The 14,804-nt window shown below is 33.6% G+C and overlaps 1 protein-coding gene and 1 long non-coding RNA gene across 3 annotated transcripts in view; both read right to left on the bottom strand.

Moving 5' to 3' along the window:
• Window positions 1-2,394: 2,394 nt before the first annotated feature.
• Window positions 2,395-14,804, bottom strand: part of LOC148283115 (forkhead box protein K1-like) — an 80,297-nt gene continuing 67,887 nt past the window's right edge. Inside the window, exons 2-9 of one of the 2 annotated variants that reach the window (XM_088224082.1) lie at window positions 13,418-13,584; window positions 13,084-13,229; window positions 12,208-12,434; window positions 11,386-11,544; window positions 10,137-10,330; window positions 9,780-10,052; window positions 9,054-9,168; window positions 2,395-7,058 (exon numbers count right to left, since the gene is read on the bottom strand). In XM_088224082.1, the coding sequence (XP_088080208.1) occupies window positions 6,881-7,058; window positions 9,054-9,168; window positions 9,780-10,052; window positions 10,137-10,330; window positions 11,386-11,544; window positions 12,208-12,434; window positions 13,084-13,229; window positions 13,418-13,584 (1,459 nt within the window). In that variant the 3' untranslated portion in view covers window positions 2,395-6,880. The remainder of the gene's footprint in view (window positions 7,059-9,053; window positions 9,169-9,779; window positions 10,053-10,136; window positions 10,331-11,385; window positions 11,545-12,207; window positions 12,435-13,083; window positions 13,230-13,417; window positions 13,585-14,804) is intronic. The other variant, XM_088224083.1, reaches the window with a different exon arrangement.
• LOC148283117 (uncharacterized) overlaps window positions 13,595-14,804 on the bottom strand; it is a 32,136-nt gene continuing 30,926 nt past the window's right edge. The window contains exon 3 of the long non-coding RNA XR_015821940.1: window positions 13,595-14,262. This is a non-coding gene — a long non-coding RNA (uncharacterized LOC148283117). The remainder of the gene's footprint in view (window positions 14,263-14,804) is intronic.

Below are 14,804 nucleotides of genomic sequence, written 5' to 3'. Positions count from 1 at the left end.
AGATTAGCAAAAATTTTCAAATCTGCTTTCCTTCCATACCTTTCACTTTTATTTGCTTTTTATATATATTGATAATTTTTATGTTTTTTTTTTTTTCACTATGTATTTTTGCTTAATTTAATTTAGTACGTACTATATTATTTGGCATATGATTTATTGCTCCTATTTCTTATATTTCTTACTATAGTATTGAGTTAGTTTCTAGAATACATATCTCAATTATCATTTCAATTATGCTTTTATATATATATTCTTTTTATGTTGATTTATTTAAATTTCATTTCATTTAATACTCTTTATTTTGTTTTTTTTTTTAATACTACTATATTTTACTATTATTTTGTTGATTTTAATGATACCACTATTTTGTATATTTGATTATGTGTGATTCTTAATTTGTATAATTAATATTTAAAAAAATATTTCTGATTATATTTTTTTTGCATTGTATTCTTGGGAATTTGATTATTTATTACATTTACCTTTTTTTTCTAGATTGTTATTCTATGTCATGATAATTTGATCTATTTAATTTTACTATGTATTTTTATTGTGGCTTGACACGGGCATAGCCTAAAAAGCCTTAATAAGTTCATAAATATTTAATTTTGTGATTTTGAATGAATAAATAAATAAAGCAAAAAATTATCAAGATACGCTTCAATTGGTGAACCAATGCAGTGCTTTATGCACTAGCATTCATCTGCACGTTGTTTGATAGGGTTGATTGGTTTGACAGTTAACCCTCCTATAACACGGCATTCTTATGTACAGTTTCCATACAACACGAAGTCAAAATTGCGATCAACCCTCCTATAACGCGGTTTCCATATAACACATTTTTTGTAAAATACAATATTCTAACAACATAAATGAAGAGTTTATTTATTGCATTCATCTGCACGTTGTTTGATTGGGAAGTTTACACTTCTTTTTTTACATGTCATTTATGTGCAATCAGGGAATTCCCCTAAATATGAGCAAATGATTAAAGCACTGTACTCTTTTAATTTAATTTAGTATAAGATTGTCTTTAATCTAATCTCTGATTGTCTTTAAATGTGTTTTGTCGGCGTATGTAAAGAGGATTTTGGGCCCAATAGAAAAAAATGTTATGCTAGTAATATGTGACAGTGATGATGGAATGAAAAGCAAAAATTCTCTTGACAATCACTTTGATTCAACAAACTTAAAATTTAGTTATTTAAATTTGGGAAACGCCTTTTTATTCACCGTATTCACTGATTTATATTCATGATTTTTGTAAGCTGTCCATGAAGCATATGGTGTAGTTTCTCTCTTAATTTTTACTTCTTGATTCCATTTACTTAAATCTGAACAAATGGTTTTTTCACCATTAGGTTCATATGGTGTCTTCTTGTCTTCTTTAATTTGTTTGGAATGTTTTATAGCAGAAAGAGCAATCTTGTCTAAACCTAAAAGCAAAAAATGTTGTTCACTTATTTCATAATTATTTTGAATTGAATTTTCCATTTCTAAGCAGAGAATAATCCAGTTTTGTGTGTGAAATAGAACCAGAACCCTGAACGAGTGTTTTCAATTCAATGGCTACTCTCAGAGGTGCTATTCTGAACCGCTCTGGCGGCACGAGAAAAAACATTTTTTTTGTGTATTTGTATGTAAATACGCGGTATAATACGGCTGCAAGAGCGTTTGGAAATACCACCCCGGGTAATCATTCTGAAAAAGAAAATCTACTCCACTCCAGGTAGCCTCCGAGGTGAATACATCTGTCCAGGGTTCTGGTTCTATTTCACACACAGAACAGGATTCTTCATCTGCCTGTACAGAGAAATTGAACTTATTGCGTATATTTTGTATGTATTTATATTTCTCCATTACTTGTACATGACGGACATAATTTTTAAATCATTTTAGTTACCTAAGTTCTGAAATTCATGAAACTTGGCTACCCATGGTCTTTTGACTTCGTTTTTGCTTTTTGGCATCTGAATTGATTTGTCTTTATTTTCTGTGCTCTGACTGGGCAAAAGCATTAGTGAAGATAGATCGGTTTGATTTTCAATAAACCTCCAAAAGGCATCAACCTTCGCTTTATTAGAAGTTTCTAACACTCCTCGGTCCGAGAAGTCGATTCGTAAGAAGAAATTAGGCAAAAGATCAGGGTCAGAGCTAGATGACCCAAAAAATGGCGTAGAATTGGTGTTGTCAGAGTTTGATAAATTATTCATGATCAGTTTTATTTGGCAAGTATTAACTTTTAAAATTTTTAAAAAATTACTAACCAGAAATGACAAGCATTTTTATGGTTATTAATAATTTAAGTATATTTGTATTTAGAACCAAAAGAAAAAAAAACTTAGTTAAATAGTTGAGTAGGTACTTCATCCATCGGATAATAAAACGTAATAGTAAAGGCAAACGAAATATTTATTTTCATTTCAATAATCAAATAATGATATCCGTAAGGTTTTCAAAGCAGTTTTCTAGTGTTTAACATGATTTGGAAATCTAATTTCACCTAATACATAAAACATTTACGGTTTAACATTTTGGAGAAGTAAACATGATGAAGCTGTGCTTTTTTAATAAAAAATGGATATCAGTAAATGCAACTCAATATGTATTACTCACTTTCCAATATAATCACGAAAACAGTAAATGAAAACATTCAGATGAAGAATAAATTAGCCTAGTGATTGCCCCCTTCACAAATTACAAATATTTGTATCATAAATAGTTTGAGACATTGCACATGAGAAATATAATCGTTAAATTATTAGAATTGGAAAACCATGAACCCAGTTATAAAAATAATACCAAATCAATACAGAATGTAATTGTATTGGCAGATACATATCGATACATTTAGATTTACTTATATACAAAAATGTGCACAGTGCACAATCATTTATTGTAGTATTATAATGCGTTGCTAAATGACAATACATGTGCAAATCATTGCTTTGGAAGCAAAATTAGCAAATTGGAAAATAAACCATTGTTCGGAAAAGCAAAGCGAAGATCTTAGTTTAAAAAAAAATAATTCACACACATTAAATAAACTGTTGGTAGTTTACATAAATTATTTATTATGTGGAAGGGAAGTTTATTTTTTAACATAATATATTGTTTTTACATTCATGAAAAAGATCTATGGAATTCAAATAAGAGAACACAATCTAGGGATTAATTGCAATAAACCTTGTACTGCGGGTTGGTTTCACACACATTGAAGTGAATTAATTTTACTAGATTGTACAAGTGAATGTACAAGTTTAAACACATCCCATTTGGAGATTTCTGTATACAGATTGAATGAAAATCTACCATCAGAAATTTGCTTTCTCATTATGTGACTTGCACATTAAGAAATGTTTGTACTAGAATTTTATTGTAAATTTAAAGTTATCATCCGCTAAGATTCGAGATAAACAGTTATATAGTAACAATATTGTGTATCTATTGGGAGGGAGCATCACTAGTCTCTATATTGTTTACTTTGTCTCTCCACTTCCTGCTGGTCTATCTAACAATTACTATTTCATTAAAAATATTCTAAAAATATGTGAACTTTCGTAGTTTAGAATGTTGGTGTTAGAAAATATGTGTACGAAGCGCGGTATTGAAATAATAAAGGTTAGCACACTCAGAATTCCACATTATAATTCAGTATGCCGAAATTCCGCTATTCCGATTAATTTAGCAACCGAATGAGAGTTGGTTTCCTTAACCGCCGCCAGTCTTGTACACGTAGTAGTTTTCGTATTAAAATATAAATAGAAGATATCCCTAATTCTGCTGAAGAAATAGTAGACAACTATAGTGATTACACCTAGAAAGGTCGGTGAAACATTTGTTTCTATAAATTACCCATTGAAGTTTTGACTATAGTTGTACACGTAGCGAACATACGGGGAGTTCCGAGTAGTCGGGGGGTTCGGAGTAGAAAGGAACTGAACTAACTCGAGTACGAACTCCACAGGTTTCCCTCCAACTCGTGGACTCAACATTCCATTATCACTGGAACTAATAAAATACTAACATTATATAAATTGTTCCTAGGTCATTTCTTACGAAATTACAAATGAAAAAACCAACATCAAAAGAATATACATAGTACATATTATTTTATTTCTAACAATAGTATCTGATAGACACAAAAATAGTTTCCAGATATATACATTACAAATTCATTTGTTCAATAATATTTCATTTATTATAAATATTATTTACTTACAACATAATAACCTCTGCCTATTGGGAATTATACATAGTACTTATAAAGTCTAGCGTAAGTAGGATGGAGATAAAAACCGGTCAAAATTCATCTAAATACATACAGAGAACCTCAAAACAGAGAACATCTTCGCGATTCTTTACCCAAAGTACATACATACATATACACCGTGTTAACAACGCCTTACTATTATTTACTCGCTAATTATTTCTATATAAATGTATAAATATTCATTAAACCCAAATTTCAAATACACTTTAGATATTACAAATTAATTTTTTACAGTATTTTCTATTCTTGAGATACGCTTTACGTAATGTCTCCAATTAACTAAACTGTGATGTAGTTATTTCATTTGATTTTAAATACTTACATGATTCAGTGATGGTATAAGGTGGTTAATCTGGATCACCACGTAAACATTCAAATATGAGTCACAATAATTATTACAAGTCCACTGGCTATAAAGGCTCATTGGGTAGATTGAAGATTTAAATATATTATATTAATCCTTCCCTTATTGTGCCAAAAACATTCGCACGTTACGGTGCTGTGTAGTCCAATACACATGCAAAAATTGAGAGATTTTAAATAATAAAAATTTAATATTTGTCTAATTGCTTTAACCGTTTAAAGTTAAAAGTGATATTTTAAATCGAATTGCTAAAAACATGAAAAAACCATTGGCTGACGTTCGTAGCTCTAACAAAGAGACCACTCTTGACAAAGGCTCGAAAGCAACTGGGAACAACAGGCATACCGTGCCAGTGATACAGGTTATTTCGCTACTAGCCTGTGTAAAACGTACATTTATCTCACTCACGAACATGTATATGGCATCGAAAGTGAGATGTAAAGCGTTCGAGACAACCGTATATTACGTAAATACGACATACAACACATTGGTAAACTTTTGAATGTATTATTGATTCATCTCTGATTTGTAACAATATGCTTTTTCAGTGCCAATAATTATTTATTATTTAATAATAAATTATTTCAATGGATACATACATGTATAACTGAGGAATACCGAATATCTTGACCCAGTGTTTGTTGTATTTATAGAGATATTAAAGTTATTAGATGCAATGTGTACTGGCTACATATCACCGGGAAGGGATAGTTTATAACATGTGATTGAAATATGCTTTTTAATACATTGACTTGCAAACATAACCTCAATAAAAAAATATTGTAGCCTCGATTGTAAAAACTGAAAAGATACACAAAATATTCATTGGAGTGAGTATTTCAGTCAGTGAGACCTTCAATAATTGTATCAATATTATGAAATGTTTGTAACAGTAAATTGAACAGAGACCAAAATTAATAAAATGCTGACGTGAGAATGAGAGATTTTTACAGTCAATGTGCTAAAAAATAGCAATGTATAATATAAATATACATTAATACAGATCCAAAAACAGCATTACTGATGATCCTGTCGAAGGATATAATGAAAAAAATTACAAGAGAATTAAAAATTAATGTACATATAAATATTTGGAGAAACATTATGTATCAATATTGCGAGCAATAATAATCGCCTTTAAACATTAAAATAAAATAATAAAACTTTCAAAGTAAATTGTGGGCATATAAAAATATGCTACTGATTTTTTTCTACAAAATAGCTAGTCAAAAACTCATATTTGAAATACATTTTGGTTGTTTTATTAGTACCTATTATAAAAGAATCAGGATTCACAAATATGTATCATAAATAGAAAATAAAAAGTCTTGCCATGTGAGTTGACTATGCAACAAACAAGATTTTTGTTAAATTTTAAATACTTACTTTTATAATATTTGCACAGTGGTTTTATAGATAAACTATCTAAGATACATGAATTACACCAGGAATGAAGAAATGTTTAGATTTTTCTTAACATTTGAAAGAAAAATAGACGTACAAGCCAGATATGAATTATCAATAGATACCATGTTGTCATTTTTACTGCATTGTAAATTCTGCCCAACTCAGTTTTTTGTTGTTTCAGTAATACTTATATTATTGTACTAAAATGAAATAAAATTATGTGCATAAATTTGGCAATATATAAATATAGAAAAATATTCACACAGTGACATGCGTTTCAGCAGTTAGATTCAAGAGAAGACCATTTGTAATGGAAAAAGAAGAACGGTCAAATACATAAATTGTTTTATAAATATTTTTCATTACAAACAACAATCTAACATTTCGGCTGAACATCTAATTGAATAACTTATTAGTTAGTTGAAGTAATTGATGATTGGTTTCGACCAAGAGGGGCAGAATAAGTGTCCGAGATATACAAAGTGGTGGCTTTTAGAAAGCGCTTGAAAAAAGTTGCACAAGTGAGATAAATAGTCAAATTGACAGAAACTCTAAAATTTAGTACCGCAACAAAATATTAATTACTATTTTAGAATACTTATCGTTTACAGCTAGCCTATGAAATAAAAACTGAGAGTGAATTCGCAGTGATCTTGCAGTCATTCTTAGAATGTCCGAAACGGGATTATCAACGTCACTTTGTCACAAATACACACCACAGTGAAGAAATCCATCACACACAGTCCGTAAATTAAATGATTGATTTATGTGTAACCGAAAGGCGGAACAAGGAGTAAAAGGAACCGAAGTTAACGGGGTCGGTGGGAGTGAGATTATCAGTAGTCGTCGTGGCGGTGGTAGCGAACTCTCTTGTGGAGCGTGGGAGGAGAGGGGGGAGGGACCTCGATGATGAGGTCGCCTCCTCCCCCCGAGCCGCCCCCCTCCCCGTCGAGGCAGCTGTCGTCCCCGGAGTAGCGCCGCTTCATGGAACCGCTGTCACTAGTGAATGTTCCCCTAGAAAAATATGCATTATCATCAGTTTCGAGAACGGGTTTCACACGAGGATTTAATAAGGCTAACCACGGTCTAAGCCAGTGATGGATGGCCGTTTTTGCTCGGCGTTTCAAAATTTCAGAAAAATCTGGCTTGACTCGGGTGCCGTGTCACATCGAGGAATAATTATATTTTTTGCAGCCCTAATAAATTAAAGAGTTTTGTTGAACCATTTATTTATTATCAATAAAAAGCAAAAACAAATAATTATTTTCAGGCGTTTCCAAGTAGTATTCATCATAAAAAGATAGAGGAATTTGAGAAATATTTACAGTACTATATTGAATCAGTGCAACATTTAGTCCAATATTTTGGAAGAGCATATTAAGCTCTCAAGGACAAAAACTATTTTCAAGAGGAGTAAAGGACTGGATTTTCCTTAGTGAGAGGGATTTGAGTGGGAAACTCCTTGATGAATGAATGTTCGAGTTTACTGTTTATTTAATTTATTTAACACTTTCCATACTTATACAAATTAATTTACATATAAGTGAAAAAAAATATCACTGTATGCATTTTATGCAAATTCAAATTTTTATCTTCGTGTTTTTAAAGTTAAGTACTTATGTAAAATTATTTAAACATGTTGTGTTTAATTCAATTGAAAGAACACATTTTAGTTCATTAAATTACATTTTAAAAAAAACATTTGTTGGTTGAAAAAATACAAAATATTTTAAATGAAATCATAGGTAAATTAAATTAATAAGCCCAATTATGCCAGTACCATTTTTCTGCAGTATATTTAGTATATTTTAAGACAATAATTATTATTTTTATGTAATTTATTTTGTTCCATGAATTTTTCTTTTCCTCACTTTATCGTTTTCCTCAGTTTAACACTTTTTTGTTGCTCCCCAGACAAACGTAAAACAGGGGTTTTACTGTATGTGCTATAATAGGTAATAGAATAATAATTATATTATATAATGTTACATATTTGCAACATGAGATTTAAAGAAAACACTTAATATAAAACAGATCTTATTAAAAAAATGTGTTAAAGGGTAATTATTTTTCTTTAGTTGAATACACAGTACGTAGTGTGGCAATTAAATAATGAGACTGGTGTGAGATATGTGATTTATTGCAAATCAACTTATATTTAGCTTTTATCCCTGCTGCACATGTATCATCTATTGTTCAAAACAATGGCCCAAGCTCATCTGTTGTCAGCCTCTTCAACAACTCTGCCGTTTTTGCTTTTACATGTTCAACAAACTGAAAATGTGTTCCCTTCAATGCAGTTTTTACTTTTGGGAACAGGCAGAAGTCACAGGGTGCGAGATTTGGCGAGTACGGGGGATGATCAAGCGCAGAAATTCACTAGTTCGCTAAAAACTACTTCACAGATAGGCCATTGTGAGCTGGCACGTTGTCCCGGTGCAGAATCCATGACTCATTCTACAAATCCGGTCTTTTCTTCCTATTATTTGTAGTATTTCTGATTAACTGTTAGACCTTCAAACACCCACCCAGTCAGTCATGATAATACTCTTGATATTGAAAACATCAGCATTGCTTTCAATTTTAAACTTGCTCATTTGTGCTTCTTTGACTTCTTCCCGACCTTCAGAAAACCATTTGTGCCATTCGAAAACTCACACACCTGACATAACATTATCACCAAACACCTCTTTCAACATTTGTAAGGATTCCTTTGGCGACTTTTAAGATTTCACGAGGAATTTCAGGTTCATTCTCTGCTCGATTTTTATATCAACCATGATCGTCGCACAACTACGCAACAGAGTCCTCTGCAACCCGCGCTTGAAAGCAAACTAAAGCAGATAGAAAGATTAAACTACGGGCTGTTGCTCTCCAGAAGTATCAAGGTCAACGACATTTACAATCTCACCCGATGCCGCTACGCAGTGCGCAGTATTGTAATTTAATTGCCACCAGTGTATGTATTGTTTTTCAGTGCATTTTCTCCATAAATTAAATACTACTAACCCATATCCGTAGGGAGAGTGCGGTGCTTGTATGATGACGTTGGTAGGTGGTGACATAGAGTGCTCCTCCTTGATGGACACCAGGCTGCTGCCACCCGAACCCACAACATATTTTTCTGGAATTAAATGATTTCAATTAATGCTATAAAGTATATGTTATGGACGTTCATACATAGGGATATAAATGGCATTATTAGAAAAATCATAAAAAGTTTTTTGAATGAGATACATATGTAAAAGCATATATCTTAACTTAACCTAAGAGCAGAGTTTAATATTGCAGGTGCTACCCCTCTAGGGATTCGGAGCTCACGTAGGACAGTTATCTGTCGCTAGTGTTGAACATTGGTCTCACTTTCCCTCTCTTCCCCCCACTTCGGTGACTACAGTAATGCGCCGCTCGGGGAGCATGAGGTAGTGCCACCCCTCTAGGGACCGGAGCTCACGTAGGACAGTTATCTGTCGCTAGTGTTGACATTGGTCTCACTTTCCCTCTCTTCGGTGACTACAGTATTGCGCCGCTCAGGGAGCATGAGGTAGTGCCACCCCTCTAGAGACCGGAGTTCACGTAGGACAGTTTCTAGTGTTGACATTGGTCTCACTTTCCCTCTCTTCCCCCCACTTCGGTGACTACAGTAATGCGCCGCTCGGGGAGCATGAGGTAGTGCCGCCCCTCTAGAGACCGGAGCTCACGTAGGACAGTTGCTAGTGTTGACATTGGTCTCACCTTCTCTCTCTCCTCCCGCCCCGTTGGTGACCACGGTAATGTGCTGCCCGGGCAGCATGAAGTGGTGACGCCCCTCTAGAGGCCCGGAGCCCACGTAGGACAGTTGCCTGTTGCTAGTGTTGACATTGGTCTCACCTTCCCTCTCTCCTCCCGCCCCGTTGGTGACTACGGTAATGTGCTGCCCGGGCAGCATGAGGTGGTGCGGCCCCTCCACTAATGATTGTTGTTGACTCAACAGTCCACTAGAGCTCATATAGGAAATACCCCCGTGACCTGGAAATAAATATATTTTAAAAAATTATATGGGAAAATGAAAAGAATGACAGAAGGATGATATTGAAATTTATTTCCGTTTACCCGGTGATCCGGGGGCACTTTGCGGGTGTGCACCGTGGCGGAGATGTCCTCCTCCCACCCCCGGTCCACCTCCTCCCGCACTACTGACCACCTCGTTGTCAGGTGGGTAGGGCTCGGGGGACGGCTCTCGGGATAGCTCGTCTGGGGTAACCAGGCCGGATATGCCCACATGGGACGGGCTGGCTGGTGCACTCCTGTATAACATAATCCATAATGAAGACATTCAGTAAATAAACAGCAGATTAGAGAAAAAAAATGCTTCTAAATATAAGAAAAAAACAAAAATTAAACTATTTTATTTAAATTATTTATCGACAATTCTTGATGGAATTCCATTGTAATGATGTAATAACTTATATTTACATATAAGTTATTAATTAAAAAATACTTGGTATACTTCCACTTATTTGTTTGACCAATTAACGCTTTCACCCTCTAATGGGCACCTTCAGACAGGTGAATATTATACAGTTTAAGGATAATTTATATAAAACTAAATATTATCTCAAGTGTCAAATAATATTTAGTTTTATTTAAATTATCCTTTAACTGTATAATATTCACCAGTCTGAAGATGCCCATTAGAGGGTGAAAGCACTAATTGGTCAAACAAATAAGTGGAAGTGTAAAAAGTATTTCTAAATTAATAACTTGCATATAAAAACATAAGTTATTACATCATTCAAAAGTGAAACTAAATTGAATCATTAAAATATTTCTTCAAATTGTTTTTACACTTATTCAAACTGCTGCATGCTTGCTTGCTTTTTGCTGATTGCTTTTTTTCTAATACTATTGGGGTTTTAAGCATGCATTAAATCGTCCAATTAATCTTTTAACCTATTCCCCGCATTTAAAATTGTTTTTTTAATCACTTATTTTATTTATCACTTTAAACACAGGTTGAAAAAACGCTGTACTAAATGGTTAATATTTTTGCTATTTTTACATTTAAAATATAAATTAGAATACATTGAAAATTTGCAGTACAAATATACATAATTTTAAACAACACAAATACACATAATTTTAAAGGATAAAAATATACATGATTTCAAAAGACTTCAATGGTTTTACACGGTTGATGATTTATTAGGATTGCATCCATTATGAGCAGGACAACTGAGACACAGTACTAAGCACATCCTTTTACATTGGCAAAGACAGTGGTAAATAATATAAACTATTTGTGTGAGAAGTTGATAAACAATACGCTGATATAATCTAATAATTCAAATGGCGCAGGTACCGTGAGCTGAGACCGAAGGGAGCCCTAAAGCAAGTAACTCCACGTTGCCTACGTCGCCGGAATGCTTGCTCGATAAGTTTTGCTTCACTCTGCGGGTCGATTCGCCAAAAACTGCCCTTCCCTGGTTCCTCCTGACTCCGGGGGACCTTTATAAAGTACCTGGAACACAATCGGTGGTTGTTGTATGCACATTGTTAGATATAAAAATATCATAGTCAATTTTACATAATAATGGAATCATAGAGAATCCCATCAGATTTGACTTCAAGTCGAGATATTGACATACACATTAGTGAAATATTACGGAAATAACTGTCAAAATTATATTTGAAGGGTACATGGCAAAGAAAGGCTCATCGCATTTTCGAGATATTAAAATTAATTTTTTTACCCTGTAGTTCGATAGAATCCATTTTATTAAAAACTTATAAAATGTGGATCCTTGTCTTTTAGTTTTAGAAAAAAATTTCGAGTCATGGTCAGCAAAAAACGGTAAAAAATGCAAAGATAGCTGTAATGAGCTTGTTTTTGTCTGTATGCTGTTGTTTAAATTTTTTTTCAGTACAAATAAGATTTTTAATTATCGTTTTGCTCTCCATTTTTGCCACGTTCCCTTTATTTGAATACATGTATAATGTTTTTGTATGTATGAGTAATTGAAAATTGAAATTTCGTGGCTATTATTGTGATATGATAAGAGACAAATGTCTATAAAAGCCACTGTGATGTATTCTGATAAAATAATATCCAATTTAAAGAAATAATAAAACCCATTGATGAAGATTTACCGAATATCTATTACCGAAGTGTAAAATATCTGACCTGTTGAGGCTAAGATTATGGCGGATAGAGTTTTGCCAACCCTTGTCCGCAGTTCTGTAATAGGGGTAGTGCTTGGTGATGTAGGAGTAGATACCGCTCAGCGTGAGCTGCTTGTCCATGGCAGAGGCTATAGCCTGTACTATGAGCTGTGCGTAGCTGTACGGGGGCTTGGCTTCATCGCGCGTTCCTCCACTACTCACTCCCGAGTCGTTACTAGAACTCTGCGTCTAGAGAAGAGAAACACTTATATAGTAGAAGGACTCGAGATAATCTGAATCAAAAAGGACAAAAAATGTTTAATGAATCAAAATTTATTAAGGAGACTCGATCTATCGCTTCGTTTGGTGGTTATGCAAAGGTTTTCAATAAAAATAAATATTTATATTAGGTTGAAAACCCACTCCAACCATAATTTGAATCCATTACAGCTAGTTAAAATAGTCTTAAAATCAAAGTATATTATTCTTGGAAAGCTTGCTGCATTTGACGAATTTCATCATCTTTTCTCTATCCTACTGTGATCATATTATGATTTTTCTCCGTTGATCGCAAAATTGTAAAACTTAAAATATATCAACAGGTAGGAAATTCAAAAATGATTTTTTTTTTTTAAAGGAATAACCCGCTAAGCCTCTATCTTGAGACTTGTCAGCAGGTGGGATAGAGGGAATATGGAAAGAGGTAATGAAAAATACACCACAACACCCAGACCAATTGAGAAAAAAACCTTTCTTGGATTTTTTCTTGCAACTGGCGGGAATCGAACCTGCGACGCCAGTTTCACAGTTGGCCGTCTAACCAACTGCGCCACGGCGCCTGTCTAATGCATTAATGAATGCCTTTACAGAGGGACAGTTGTAGGTTTGAATTCCGTACCGCAGTTCCATTGGTGGAGGATCTGGAGATGTCTCTGTCTCGGGAGATGGCGTAGGAGGCAGCGAGCCCTAGGTCCGGGTGGAGCCCCCGCCTGTGGCTGCCACCGCGGGGGCTCGTGGGGCAGCTGTTGGCCGCACTTATTGTACCTGGAACAAAAATAACAACACATATGTCAATGAGTAATGTCATCACTCAACCGTATCACTTCGGATATTGACATCTTTCGTGTTAAATAATATAACTAAATATTATCTTGGCGTTAAAATTAAAAATAAAATAAAGGCTTGAAAAAGACAAAAATGAAGCTGTACTAATTATATTCAATAAAAATTACCGTTGGGTGAGGGATTAGGGCTCTGGCCGGAGTCAGCTTCGTCCTGGGGGATGTTGATGCGCAGGGGGGGAAGGGCACGGGGCTCTACTCCGTCCTCCCCGCCCCCACTGTCCACCAGGGACTGGAACACCAGTCGGATGTTGGTCGAAGGGAATCGAAGCGTGCATCTAGAATAAAAAGAAACATATTTTTAACAAGGAAGGTTATTATTACAACACAAATATTTCATAAGGGCCAATACTCAAACTAGCAGGCCACTGACACTAGGTATTTTATATTAAAAAAAAAAAAATACAATTCAAACAGACGTGCGTCCAGCTCAGAGTATTTCGCTGAAGTTAGAAATAAATAAATTATATTACAGTGAAAATTTCATTACTTCGATGTGGTTTTAACTACTACTACTACTACTACCATCACGCCATTTCCCCGTAGGAATAGGCAGAGAGAATGGACCGCCACTCACGTCTATCCTGGCATACAATCCTAGCCTCTTCCACATTCATAAGTCTTGTCATACATGCCCTTCGGTTCTGTCTGCTTTTGACATGACCAGACTTAAGATTTTGTTGTGTGGTTTTAATACATTTAGATATTATTTTACTTATTTTATCTGGGATTTAAAATATCTGTAACAGCATGACTGCGCAAAGTATGACAGAAAGGGCATTTTGCATATTCTCATGGTATTTAAAAAAATTAAATTTGAGATTTCAATCACTATACCTTAGATATTTACCTAAATATCCATATAGAATTAACAGTGCAATCATCAGTTACATTGCTTTGGTTAGAATGCTGCGAAGTGACGTTTTTAATATTTGACCCTTAAACAGGAAAATTTTCTAAAATGTGCAAAAACAGGTTTATAAGCTCCGAAGCTCTCATCATCATCAAAATATTAATAAATTTTAATCATCTGTTAATTAATTATTTTTAAAATATGTATATATTATTATTTGTATATTCTGATCTTTCCGGCTGTTAATTTATATATGTTATTCATTGTTTTTATAAATGTAGATATATTATATAAGTCAGTATAAATATAATCTCCACCAACAGCTTCAGAAAGTGGCTTGGTGGGATTTTAGTTTTAGTAAAAATATAACAATTGAAATTTTGAAAACTGTAAAAATTTATAATTATATTATTTAAATAAAAAAAATAAAAAAATGTTTCCAATGCAAGTTTTATGGTATCATTGTTTTTGTGATGTCATCTTTTACCCTGAAATAGTGTGGAATTTAAAAATGTCAATCTTTTAAAAACCAGAGTCCCAAAATTGAACAAAATAAAATTTGAGAATACTTTTTGGTTAGTAAAATAAAAAATTTAAAAAAAACATATTTACTAAAAAAATTATTTGAAACTTGTATTATAAAAA

Source organism: Micrasema longulum, unplaced genomic scaffold (genome assembly GCF_059751315.1).
Source record: "Micrasema longulum isolate JH-2025_06_02 unplaced genomic scaffold, ASM5975131v1 h1tg000261l, whole genome shotgun sequence".
Lineage (NCBI taxonomy): Eukaryota > Metazoa > Arthropoda > Insecta > Trichoptera > Brachycentridae > Micrasema > Micrasema longulum.
This window is presented reverse-complemented; position numbering and strand designations above follow the sequence as displayed.